Source organism: Apteryx mantelli, chromosome 4 (genome assembly GCF_036417845.1).
Source record: "Apteryx mantelli isolate bAptMan1 chromosome 4, bAptMan1.hap1, whole genome shotgun sequence".
NCBI classification, from domain to species: Eukaryota; Metazoa; Chordata; class Aves; order Apterygiformes; family Apterygidae; genus Apteryx; species Apteryx mantelli.
The window spans coordinates 35,919,670-35,933,544 of NC_089981.1; the positions used below are offsets into that span (position 1 = coordinate 35,919,670).

General features: G+C 34.7%; 1 protein-coding gene across 2 annotated transcripts in view; it reads right to left on the reverse strand.

The window, feature by feature from the left end:
* The window catches only part of LUZP2 (leucine zipper protein 2), a 215,419-nt gene that overhangs the window by 99,059 nt on the left and 102,485 nt on the right, over positions 1-13,875 (reverse strand). For both annotated transcript variants that reach the window (XM_067295534.1, XM_067295533.1), the window contains exon 5: positions 5,671-5,733. In XM_067295534.1, the coding sequence (XP_067151635.1) occupies positions 5,671-5,733 (63 nt within the window). The remainder of the gene's footprint in view (positions 1-5,670; positions 5,734-13,875) is intronic.

Here is a 13,875-nt window from a genome sequence, read left to right on the forward strand (position 1 = left end):
CCTTAGTCATGTCTTTCCTATTACATTCCTTCTGGAAGATTTAATCCTTTTATTCCCACATCAGATATGAAACATTTGTATAAAGTACTGAAAGGTTCTGTAGTGCCATTTAGAGCATCTAAGACATTAGCTCACTGTTTCCCTAGAGAAGAATGTTGCCTTTTTTCTTCTATTTTGCTTGTTAAAACTTCTTTTTTTCCTTTTAAAATCTAGAACCTAAAAGAGATGAGTAATATAAATCAGGCCGTTCTTTTTTAATAGTTCCAGGAACATTTGAATGACAGTCAAATCGTACATAACTTGGCCATATGGAGGAGGCAGAAAAATGGGGTGAGCTAGAATAGAAAACACATCACTGAAGGCTTCAGGAAACTGGAAATCTTTCGTAAAGGTAAAGTTTTATTGGCCTGGTGCATTCTCCTTCCTATCTTAACTGATAACTCTAGTTTAATTATCACTATACATCTGAAGTTAATTACCATTTTGCAATATGCTATTTCCTTTTGCTCTGTCCGAAGCACCAACACAGATGCTTCAAATAAGATTTACACAGAACTCCAGAAGCTGTTCACTCAGTAACTCACACAAACCCCTGCTTGTCTTCTCTGCCATTCTGTAGTAAAAGTAGTTCCCTAAAGACTCGGTGAGAATCACAACCAGGTACAGTAAGATAGTAGAAATACATATGAAAAACACTCCTCAAGCATTCATTATCTTGTGAATGTCGGCCACTCAGTTTATATATATGTACTTTTCCCTGTCCATTTATCTGTTTTCCAAAGATTTGCCAAAATAGTAGAGAGAAATCATCATACTTTTTGTTCTTTGTATACTGTAGTACCTAGAGACCTCAGCCAGACTGACATCTATTTAGTGCCAGACAATTTCAACATGACAAAGACACTGATTGAAATAAATTACACATTAAATGACTGCTACCTATAATGATCAATCTCACAGTCTCCAAAAAAAGATGTAATTCCACATTTGTTCTCAAGGGTTGCCTAGGATTGAGTTCAAGAGCAACTTATGGGAGACTCTGCAATAGCTATCAAAGTACAATAATGTGCAATACTGCAGCAGGAGATCAAATGCCAAATAAATCCATTAGGCAGACATTCAATCTCATGAAAAAGTATTACGCAAAAAAAAGGCAATTAGCAAGAACTAAACAAAGCAACAGTCAAAAAAAAAAAAAAAGAAAAGAGACACACACATACAAACTGCCTAGAAGTTGTTCAAAAATAATATATTAGAAGCTCCCCAAACTCTGCATGACTCTACAAAGCTAAGAAGGCTATCACAGGGAACAGGTCAGAATTTAGAAAAAGTAAAGCTTGCTCAAGTGGGGAGAACAGGAAAGACCATAAAAAATATCAGGTCAAATGTAAACAGTGAAGTAGGAGGGAATTTGGTAGTGTAAGAAGTTGAGGAGGTATCTGGGAACACCAGGAGGCAGAAAAGAAAGGTATTTCTCTTTCTTCAGAAGAGAAATTCAGGGAGAACAGGTTCACCAACATGCACTAACGGAGAATAAGCAGGGATATATCTTCTAACATCCCTAACCCAGTGATTGTGGACACTGTGGGGAAGTACGAAGGGAATGGACCACAGAAAATAGGCAGGCCCATGTTTCTGCCTTAATAGCATCTGCTATTGCCATCATCACAAGCAACATACTGAGATCGATGGACCATTGAGCATTTCTTATGTTCTTGTAGTCTGAAAGATGGTAGGAGTCACATCACTTTTCTGCATCTCATCGCGAGTGCCATCCACCAGATTACGGGGGGGATCATGGCCCATGCATTCTGGATAGACATGGAGATGCTGAGTCATTCTGCAGACTAACACACACTTAGAAATTTAAAATTGTAGGTCTCTAAATTAGAGGTTTCTCTGAAACCACTTATGATCCCATGATTAGCCTAAGGCACTTCAGCAGAGACCCTGGTAAATTCAATTTACCTAGTCAGCTCTTGCAACTTCAGACAGATGGTTTTCAGGAGGTAACATGTTGCTGACTCATTGCATCCTTAAATTGGGAAGCATAAATACTTTTGAGGGGTGAAAGAGGGGAACTACCTAGGAAAACCCATTGTCTAATGAAGTATTTATTTGCATGCAAGACTGGATTTTGTATGACTTTAGACAGACTTGATTTATAAGAATTAGCAGGTTCACTTTCAAAACATCAAATGATCACAGATGAACAAAAGCAACAGCAGTTATGACTGTAGCTGGAAGAAAACTAAGAATGTGACACCTGAGTGTCTGAAATAGGCAAAATTTCCCTTGTGAGTCAAATAGTAACATGCACTTCTTTCAGATTGCCCCTACAAACACCCTGACAGGTCAAAGACAGCAGACATCACAATTTAACACTTTGTTCAGACCAGATTTTCATACATATCAAACTTGGAACAGATTAGCTTAGAAAAAAGAGCAAAATATAAGAATTGAACAGAACAGATAAAGATAAGAAGTCTGTCTGGTAAATGAACAAGAGGTCATCTGCTTTGTAAAAATCAGATCAGTTTAGTTCTACTGTTATATTTACATATACATGGAATGGAAAAGTCTGCAGAAAAGCAGGTCATTAGTCCAAAGAAATCTTCTCCTAGACTCTGATTATACTAGCATTCTCACCTGCAATGACACAAGTAAATGCTACAACGCCATTTGGAGTTTTTAGTATTTTACTAAATACCATGGCTGAGTTCTGAGATCAAACTTTCCATCCGTGGTTCATCCACCTTAGATGAATTTTATCTACACTATTGCATTAGCTCCCTCTGAAGAATGCTGGACAGAGTCAAAAATGTTACTTCAGACAGTACACATTACTGCTTCAGTCAGCGCACAGACTGCTCACCTATAACTGGGGCTACGCCAGAGGTGGGTCCATTATCTATTTTCAGAATTCTTACAAATATTGTGCAATCCTTGCTAAGATTTGTTTGTGTTTCTTAAATTTTAAAAAAATGCAGGAACACAGCCATAGTGTGAGAAATACTTTTAAAGTAATAGAGATGGCTAAAAAAAAGTAGAATTTCACATTTTAAAGTAGAGAAGTTTTGTATTTATACATGTGCATATTGAGGATGCAAACCCATAGAAGCATTTTATAACTTAGACTTCCATAATTCATAAGATATTTTCTCACATTCAGTTAAAGTGGCAAGTATTGCCTTATAAGGATGGCAAGGCCACATTTTTTACTTTTTCAAATTAATAATTTTTATAAACATTTTATATGCACAAAATTTTGTTCCATCCTCCGAAAAAAAAAAAATTTTTCATTATTATTCCTGCATAAGAGCTGTGCAAATACAGCTCAAAAATGAAATCTTCCCAGTGGTGCCAGCGGCTGACAACCACTCCTACCAAGCAGATATAAGCTAACAAAACTGCACTGAACATTGTAGTCTCCACTTTATCTAAAATCAAGATTTCAAACAGGTTTATGCTAAAGCATAAACGTAATGCTAAAGCAATGCATAAAGAAAAGTCTGAAGTAACTCAGAAATAGAACATTTTTCCCTCTTCTGATGCCAGATTTACAATAGAACAACCACAAGGTGATGGATACAAATACTAGTAAAAGTAACTAATCCACTGATTATTTGCTATGGTGAATTGAGAGAAGGCACTGCAAAAATGCAATTCAAATATAACCCCCAACACTGTAGTATCTGAAATTTATTTAAAAACCTACAAACAATATGGTCAACATCTCCCATAGCAGTTCTCTTCCCTTTTTGGTATCCAGAGGAGAATATGTATTGGATTTGTTTAATTTTTAATGTTTGTTTATGATGTGCATAACTAAACTATCTGTAGTATATACACTTTATATGGAAACTTTACATATGAATTTAAAATGTAAGTAGTAAGTGTTATATGTGCTTCTGGTGTTTTCCACAAAGTAGACCAAGAGTGACTCAAATTTTGAAGAGAAGGTGCTGATGTTTCTGTTACTGAAAAGAAAGATAGCAAAAATGTCCTTGGATTTTAGTATTTTATTTTTTATATTTATTTTATTTGGATTTTAGTATTTTAGTATTTTATTTCCTCCTCTAAAGGAGGTGTTTTCCTACTCAATTTAATTGAGAAAATAAAAAGATAGGGTCAACAAGGGCTATATTTCATTTCTATTTTAGAGACTAAACAAAGTACTTTTTCCTCTGAATAGTATCAAATAAATGTGTAGAATACAGTCACATCCTCATTTCAACTGGATCAGAGAGAATATACTATGGATAGGGTATTCCAGGATATCCAACAGGATACAGCATACTGTCACTAACCTAAATTGGTCTAAATCTGACAACTTTTAGCTGTCAAAGATTCTTATGTTTAAAATGTAACATAAAGCTTAATGTAAAATTTTGTAAACAATAGAAAATGGACCAATTTGAGACTCATATTCATGAAATAAAGCTTGCAAAAACATTTTAGGACAGTGTTTGCTTAGAACTTGACTTTGTTAAGAATCTCATTTCTGAGATTTTATTTCCTTCCTCATCCTCTTTCTGTTTATTTTTAAAGCAGGTAATTACATTGTAAATGAAGTTTCTCCATGGAGCAATAATCTACGGAGCAGAACTAAGGATTCCCTTGTGAAAGACCACAACTCATAAGTACAACCGTGTAAGCTACAGAGATGCGTTGCGCACCAGCAGCAAGGAGTCAAAGTTGTATTCAAAGAAGTAGTATTTCCCAACATACATTGTCATGTTTGGTTGCTTTTGCTTTTTGAATATTTCACTGAAGCTTCATCCTTCTACCACAACAACATAATGTTCCAAATCTGAAGCCAAACTATCACCTCTTTCAGTGTAAACTCTGAACGCAGATTTCTAGTCAGCTCTGGCTTTCATCAAAAAACAATCTATCTGTACAATAGTGAGCTAGATTAAGCAACAAGGAGGAAAAGTATGTACCAAACAGGTATTGGTGAATATGTATTACGTTTGATTCATTTGCACTTCATTATTTAATGAAAAATTGAAATAGAATGTATTAACAACATGTAGAAAAACTAGAGCAATGTCAGGATAATTAATTTTCCTTTGTTTTCTCTTTTCACTTTCAATCTCCAAGCAGTTTATTTTTATGTTCATGCAGTGCTCCTGAACTAAAGTACCATCCCATAACTGAGTAGCTAAGTAAAATACTCATACTATGCTTTTCAGACTGAATACCTCAAGTCAAAAATATTCTTTCATTTCTGTGTGAAAGAATGAGATAATTAATTGTCCACTACTTTTCATCCTCAGTATAGAAGAAGACACAGATATGGTATGAATTAAAAGACTGCAGTAGAAAATTAGATTTAAATCATTCTAATTTATTTTAATAGCCTATTTAGTATTTTGGCACTGAATGATTTAGTTTTACATTCTAAAATATCATGATGCTATAATGAAAATGAATTTGTGCACTGGAGTGACACTTATTGCTCAACATTCTAAAGAGGCAGACCTCAGTAAATCATTTAACAATTCTAATACAAGGCTGTGGGGAAAAAAAAAAATTCTGAAACACTTCAATGCCTTTTCAGTTAAATATTAGAGGAAAAAAATCTATTCAATATTGTTCAAAAATTAAAACTTCTCTGAGGTCGACTTCTGACACATATTGCTGACAATCAAATATTCCTCTTACCTCATTTTGGAGGTCACGGATCATTTTGCTCTTCCTTTCCATTTCAGTCTTCAAAAAGTTAATCTATAAGTTTAAAGAAATGTTGAATGTAAGCTTTTGAAAGATACCTATACATCGCTTTAAGCATCAATTTCTACTTTTTCTTGCCACATTCACAGTTTTGAAAAGCAATGTGAAAATTATTTACATCTGACCCTAACCATAAGCTATATTAGTAAACTACAGGTTGTATACCAAACTGCTGTAGGCCAGTTTGGCATTTGCTGAATAACCTGTAAACAAATAGCATGATACTTACTAGGAATTTGCTAATCAAGACAGGAAAATCACTGTATCACTGTACCTGAAAAGCCTCATTTTACTTTTGTACCAGTAAATGCAGTGTTTGTTCTTCACAATGATGCCCAAGGTGATCTTCAGATAATTAAGGATTTTTACAACGACATTACCTGACTTTACAAAATTTTTATCTTCTAAGAACACGACATCTATCAAAGCTGTTGTCTAATCCAGTTATTTGATTTGAATATCATGCTATTATGGGTCCTAATGAGATAAACCCCTGATTCCCATCAGACTCACCTGTGGAATAAAGTGCAATACAGGTGAAAGTGTTTGAATCTGGTCCATAGTCTTTATTTATTTCAATAATTTGTCTTGAAAGGTACCAATTTTAATCTTAGTTTATCAAATATATATAGTTTAAAAGATTGTTTCCACAACTCTGCTTGGATGTGGACACAACTATAAGAACAGCTGTCATACCATGTAGATTCACTGTGATTTTTGAGCTGCATGACATTCAGACCATTAATCTGTAAAGAAATGTAGTTTTCCATAATTGTACATAGACCGTTGTATTAATAGGGGAGAGCACAAGAGAGAGACATCAGTAATTTAAAAAACCATCACCAGACTGAGCATCACTCCTACCAGGATCAAAAGAGAAGTCAGCAAACACTATTATCACTTGAGAGGAAAGCTGGTAGGGGTCCATGAGACTAAGGCTCACTGGCATGCAGAAGTGGAACTTCTTTTGCCAACACTGTTCCAAACTTTTGTCTAAATGGTTCAGTTATGGAAATACTAATTACCCCCAACTACCACTGAGGATGATGTTTTAACAGAAGATGAAGCTATTCAGCTCTTGCCTCATAATCATAGCCACACAGTGAATTTTAGTCTGCATATAATGTGCAATAAATACAAACTTTTTGCACAACAGTAAATAAAAGTCACAAAGTATAAAATCATGACCAAATGAAAAATAAGAAAATCACTATTCAGATGGCGTATTTTACGTGTTCAAAAGATTTGCCAGCTATCATTAAATACTGACAAAAAGTAATACACTGACCTCTGCTAAAGACCATTCCTTTTCTTAGTCCTAACTCTCAAGAAGACTATTATTATTCCTTCAAAGGATATCACTTCTAAATCTGAATATATATGAAATAATTTAAAAGATATGCTACAGAAATTGTTCTGTGTGCGCTCTTGAGGCATAACTCATATCAGCTTGGATCTTCTAAGGGAGAGATATTTATGACAAACCACAGCACTATTCATCTAACTGCTAATTTATGTTAGTTAAACCAGTAATTTATGTTAATTACTACTCACATACACCTGCATCTGATATCACTGATATGGACATCTTACATAGGGCAGACTTATGGTTTTAGCTTTCCTGAATACTGAAAAATACAAAACAATGCTGTTTCTTTTTTTAAAGAAAATTATACCAGTATTAATTAAAAAATCAGGCATTTTTTGCTTTTATAGCAATAACTTTAAAGTTCTTCTACTTAATCTCTAACAGCTGAAGAGCCACTTAGTCATAAAGTATAGCTATAGAAGGCTACATAGGAGGGATTTATATAGCTTGGCTACAGGAGCTAATGTAGAGGTAACCTATCTATCCATTTAAATGCATCTATGTCTCTATAATTTTGTGCTCTAAGGCAGATGAGTCTGTATCAGATCATTTGCCTGATGCTTTTACTCAGTCCCAGAGAAAAGCTGTTATGATGGACCATAATATTGCTTCAGAACCTGAAGTTCAAATTTACTGTTCTGGAGCAAATAATAACAATGAACGAACCACCTCTAAGGAGAGGTGTAAAAATTCTATTTTCAGTCTCCAAATCCTGACAAGGTAACACACATGAATGGATATTTAAGCTCAGCTATAAATTAAAGGAATAGAAACTGAAAAATTGAAACTAAGAAACTTTCTATATCTTTTCCACCTTCCCACTAACTCTTTGCTCTTGTTTGACATTCAGCTGTTTCCAAATGTTGTCTGCTTTTAATTAATATCTAGCTGTAATTATGAAAATACATAATGAAAATATATTGGTGTTCCAAGACTGAACTTTACAATATCAAGCAAGGACATTGCTTCCGTCTCCTGAAGACAGACATTCAAGATATTCAGAGCTTTGTGTGTTTCAGAGCTCATTACATTTATTAAAAGCAACAGCTTCCATCCAGTGGCCTTTACTCACAGCAGTTTGTGACCTTGAAATGTTCAAATTAAATTTTCCCCCATTGAAATACAAAATGCTCTAGCAGATGGCAATGATCTAATTCTAAAAGTCAGACAATAGTTAGTTATTGACTACAGATGAAGGATGGAAGAGTACCGATAAAAAAGCCAAAGCTCAGCTGTATGCTTATTTGCTTACCTCCATCTTATTATATCTTACTTAGAACCAAGACATGAACAGTTAAGAAGGGATGGGAATGCACAGTGTTCACCAACACTGTTAACTATTATGGCAGTATCTGGCAACCCTAACATACTCAGTGGTAATTTTTGTGGTCTTATGTTCAAGTTACAGTGTACAAATTCATACTGCATAGCAATGCAAAAAAAAAGGTCTTATACTGAGATGTTTTTCTTACTAGGAAAAAAAAAAAAACTTACCTAAAGTTAAAAAGACAAACAAACCCAGAAGTCGCACACTTATAATTAAATCCTGGACACAGTGATATCAGTGTGAAAACTTCCATTGTACAGGATCAGAGTTTTGGCCATGTAGGAAACTACATTCAGCCAAATAATACAGTTCTAATAACTAGACAGAATTGGTCAGCCTATTATGGGAAATACAGAAAATATTCTTTAAAAAAAAAAAAGTCAGTTGTGCAAAGCATTAAACACCTCTGAAAGTAAAGTTAAATGTATTTGTTGTCTACTGGGATTTTTTAGAGGAATGTAAGATTTAATCTGTAAAAAAAAAAAAGCTGTATTTTAATTCAGAAACAGATTTTTGTCATAGAAGCATTCAGGACTTTGACTTGCCATAAAGACTGTTAGTAAACAAAATACATATTGTTGAAATAAAATGAACACCTTATCTTTCTAGCAAAAAATATCGCAGGCATGAGTTTGTGGTGGCTCTTGATTCCTGTTTGGTGATGGATATCTCTGAATTAAATTCTGCATATTCTGTTAAGGATGTTTTATTGCTAATTAAAAAAAAAAAACTACTCTTCTCAAAATGACCATATTGTTCTTACAATTTCTGTGAAAAATTTCCCCCTCCTCCTAGATTCTATAAGAGTACGTAAATAGAAATATTCAAAGACTGGTCTGAACCAGGTTAGACTACTGGAGTTTCTTTATTATCTGTATCTAAAGGAAGAACAGACTACAAGAACAGAGGCAGTCGCCTGTTTTTTCCCTGTTCCTCAGACTTCATTTTCTACTGATAATCCGTACATTTTCTAATACCAGTCTAAAGTCTTGTTTGTAGTTTTCACTGTTTCAAACTTTCAAGAGAAGAATTACGTCGGTGTTTTGGTCTACAACAGAAGTGTGCCTTTAAAGCGACTCTCCTACTCATTCCCACATCACATGTTTTTGGTTTCTGGCACAGTGGTTGCAGAGTGCACAACCTGGCTTCCTTCCAAATGACTGAACCAGAAACTGACCTCCAGAAGTGAAAATATTATGTAGCCAATTGGGTAAATCAGATTTTTTTTTTTTTAATTTTATCCACTCTCTCAGCTGTTTCAACTATTATGGGTCGGGATACAAATCCAGTTTATGTTTTTCCCTCAAGAATAGTTTAGAAATTAATTCATCTTTCTGGTTAGAGAGGCAATAAAACTAAGAGAAATCTCAGATGCTTTAGCATCTCAAGGGAGATGAGCGATTATTTATCTTTAAAAACTTATTTCTTTCTCCATTCACCCATATTAGTACAGATTTATCTTTACAAGCCATGAATAATGTGTTACCTAATTCTAAATTTTCATAATGAACACTGAGCAACTGGGAAAAAGGATTTACACAGACAGATTTGCTCCTTTTTCTCAACAGACTGTACTATAATTGTATAGTCAAACAATCTCATCACCATGTGTTTTTAGAAATTGCTAGAATGATACAAAATAGCAACAGGGGCAAAATGTAAAATATAGACTAAGCTTTGTATTAGCTTGACTATTTTTAAGTATTTGTTTAACTCTCTTTCTCCCTCATCTGGAGTAGTCCAGCTCTTTTCATACAATGCGATTGAAGCTAGTGAGAAACAACTCAGCTAAGCTCAAGGCGACTTCTAAAAAATAACTGTATTTGCTAAGATAAAAGCAGTTAGTATAAAGCACAGTCAACTGAAGAGCCCTTCCCCAAAAAGCTCTGAAAAGCCTGCCAACCTAATCCAGAGATACAGAATCACTACAAATCCATTTATACAAATTCACCATCAAAAACTCTTGAAAGTGACCTAAATGTGTCATTCGTCCTCTGCCTCTTTGTTAACAAACGCGAAAATTACCTAATCCTGTTTCTGCAAGAAACTGTTCCACATCACATTTAAATAGAGACATATATTACAAAATGGTAGCTTGACTGTTTATTGATAGAACCATTCACTGCCTAACAACCCATTATAATCTATTTATGTATTTATTCTAGTATTAAATCCAGATAGAGTAGTGAACCAAAAAGCTCTACCAACTTTTACTGATTGTTAAAGAGGACAACAGGAATTGAAATTATGCCTTGTTCTCTCATAAACATTTTGTACACGTGTTGTATATGAAAATCCAGTATGGTACTTCTGACTTTAACATACTTCATCTATTTAAGAAATGTTTTTTGGTATACAACTAATCCGTAGTTATAGTATGAGTTGGCCTGAAGACTAGGGAAGCTCCCTCACAACCCAAAGGTTTCAGGCAGACTATATTTGACCTTGAACTTTGCAACATTGGACTACTCTAAAGCTTAAACCATCTTCTCATAACTGGTATCACCTGTTCTCATTTTAATATTCTGGATACAGCAGTTAACACAAGTGGCATGAATTTAGCCTAGTTCTGCCATATCACTTCCAGGAAAGACGTGTCCTATAGCAGACTGCTGCTCTTCATATGTTGGTGCTGCAGATTTAGAAGATGAAGGACCCAGAATGGGAGAGCTCACTCCAGCCAAGGGCCTCAGCATGGTTAGTATCTTCGAGGACAGCAACGTCTTTAGGCCTCTCTCTGACTCCTCAAGCCTGAACTGCTACTTTTCTTCTCAAAAAGTTGTTATTACTAGCAGCAGCTTCACTGGGCTGTCCTGTGAGAAAATATGCTGCTCCCTGTCGAGGCTTCAGCCGATCCTCCAAAAGGCAGCTTCTTACCTGTCCTAATATTCTTGGCTTCTCTAATGTTAAAAGACTAAAAAAAGGATAAACTTAAACATGCACAATAACTTCGATGACACTTGTGCTATCCTTTATTGTCTTTCTCTGATGAATCATTTGTACAGTGCTGATAGTGAAGAGTCTTGACGTATGTTCTACAAAACTTGGACATGAAGAGCATTGGTGTGGCTAGCCTGCTTTTAACTGTGCAGTCTTCTCTGTTCTTTTGGTTTTGGTCAGAGTCCTTGAATTCTTTCAAGGTTACTTTTCATGTAATTTGATTTGAAATACTTTTAAATTATATCACATACTTTTGCTTTTACATAATATAGGCAGTCGTTATCTTCAGGCAGGAGTTCCCTGTTGAAAATATACAGCACTAATTTACCAATTAAAATACAGGAAGCATTGTATTATAGCTCCTTGGCAAGAACAGAAAAAACATATTTTTTTTACTCCAGTTTTTTATGCATAAGGCCTTTAGAAATGTAATCCTTTTCTTATTTACACTGGTGTAAATCAAGATTTACTTCATCAAATCCTGTAGAGTAAAATGTGCTTAAGTTTGATTAGAAACAAGTTCATTAAACCAGTTCATTAAATTAGAATTAAATTCAAGCTCCCAGGCTCAAACTAGGCTTGTCTCAAAGTACCTAGACCTTCTTCCATAACATTCATTTTGCTTTCAGAAAAATGCAAAACACATGGAGAAAACGGGTGTAAAGTAACACTGTGCGACAGCAATAATATTTATTTCTACTGCAGCTTTCCTCTGAGGATCCTGAAGCATTTTTTGAATATTCATTCAGTCTCACTGTACTGCTGTTTTATTATGTACATTTTACCCTGAGGCATTAAAAAAAAAAAAGTCACAAACCAAGGACTCAGTTCAGCTTTCCTTAAAATCAGTGGCAAATTTAATATTCTATTATTGGCAAGTTTTAAAATAGAGCTGAAGAGTTCAGGGTTTTTTTTCTAACCAGTTGACAACACTTCCAGTCAAATTCTGTTCTCAACTCAAATGGAGATTTTTTTTTCCTGTTATTTGCACTGCATATTTTTGCATTATAGTTAAGAGTAGATTTTGTTCGACTTTTGAAGAACAAATTTTGTATTCTTCCCCAGTGTTATTGTCTAGGTTGAATTTTCCATGGAAAGTGCTGCTGTAGAAGCTAAAAATACAGAGCATTATATCACTAAAACAACAGAGCAAATTGTCTGTTCACTGCATCTAAGGTACATTCAGCCCACAGATGAAAAGTCTTGAAGAACTGTTAAAAGCTAATATAGAGATTAAATAACAAAACATGCTTTCCACCTTTAATTTGTAGGACTGCTATTTGCTGTGTTGTCAAAGCTATTGGAAATTTATCAGTGCACCTGAAAAAAAGATAACTTTGGGTCAGCATGTTTTGAGTACTTAGCAGAGAGAACTAGGTTCTCATTTATTCTTATTGCAGGACAATATATCTTGCCTCAGTGCAAAACCATCTTAAAAATGTGCAATTTTTTTCCAGGGTATATGATGGCCTGAATATCCAGAAAACCTAAAAAATATTTTAAACTTTTGAAGTTCAATAAAGCATTTAGTTTACTACCAAAAGAGGTTGGTTTTTTTCTCTCTAGAGAAAAAAAACAAAAGTACTAACAATCCAGTAAGTGTATGTTGTGGAAGAAAAAGAATAGGTAAAATGTTATCTTTATCCTTCAGACTTCTAAGCAACAAAGAAAAATGTGCTTCCAAAAATTGTATTTATTCCCTTTTTTCCCAGTTTTCTTTCAATTCTTCAGTTTGAAAGCTACTTTGTTTCCAAATGGGAGGTAGCATGTAAAACATATTTCTTTTTTTTTAAACCAAAATACAGCATGACCCATATAAATGATAATCCAACAGTACACAAAAATTCATGCTTAACATTTGTAATGCCAATGTTTAAGTTTAAACTGAGGGACCCAGAAGAGCTTTCCCAGCTCCTGAAACTAGGGAGGTCCTTCTGCATCCTGACTCCATGCCAGTGCACGACCTGCGCATTCCACAAACCTCCATTTCCTCCTCTATCTTGGATTACATTTATATATGGACCTGAAGGCACTAGTGGTGCATTCTGGCCAGCTGCCTGGTCTAGGTGATTCAGATACTAAGAATCCAAGGTATGACACTAAAAACCTGACATTAAATTTAGACTTAACATGACTGCTGCACAGGTCAACTGCTGAACTGGACACAAGATCTCTGTTCTCTCTGAACACTCTGAAGTGCATCCATTAACTTCAGTGGGAATATCTTTATTTCCCAAACTAATAATTAAATTAATAATAAAAATAACACACTCATGTCTTGTCCACCAAGGACACAAAGCCACATCAAATCACATTATGGCATTGGTAAGTACTTGCTAAATTTTGTAATTTTTTTTAAACCTCTTTCTTGGAAGCACCCTCATGAGGCTGAAAAACAGCAAAACATTACTAAATAAAACAGTGATTATCCAAGACGAAACTAAAAACAGATCTACGAAACTTCCTGGCAGTTTGTTTTCAAGTCCACAGAATCAGAATC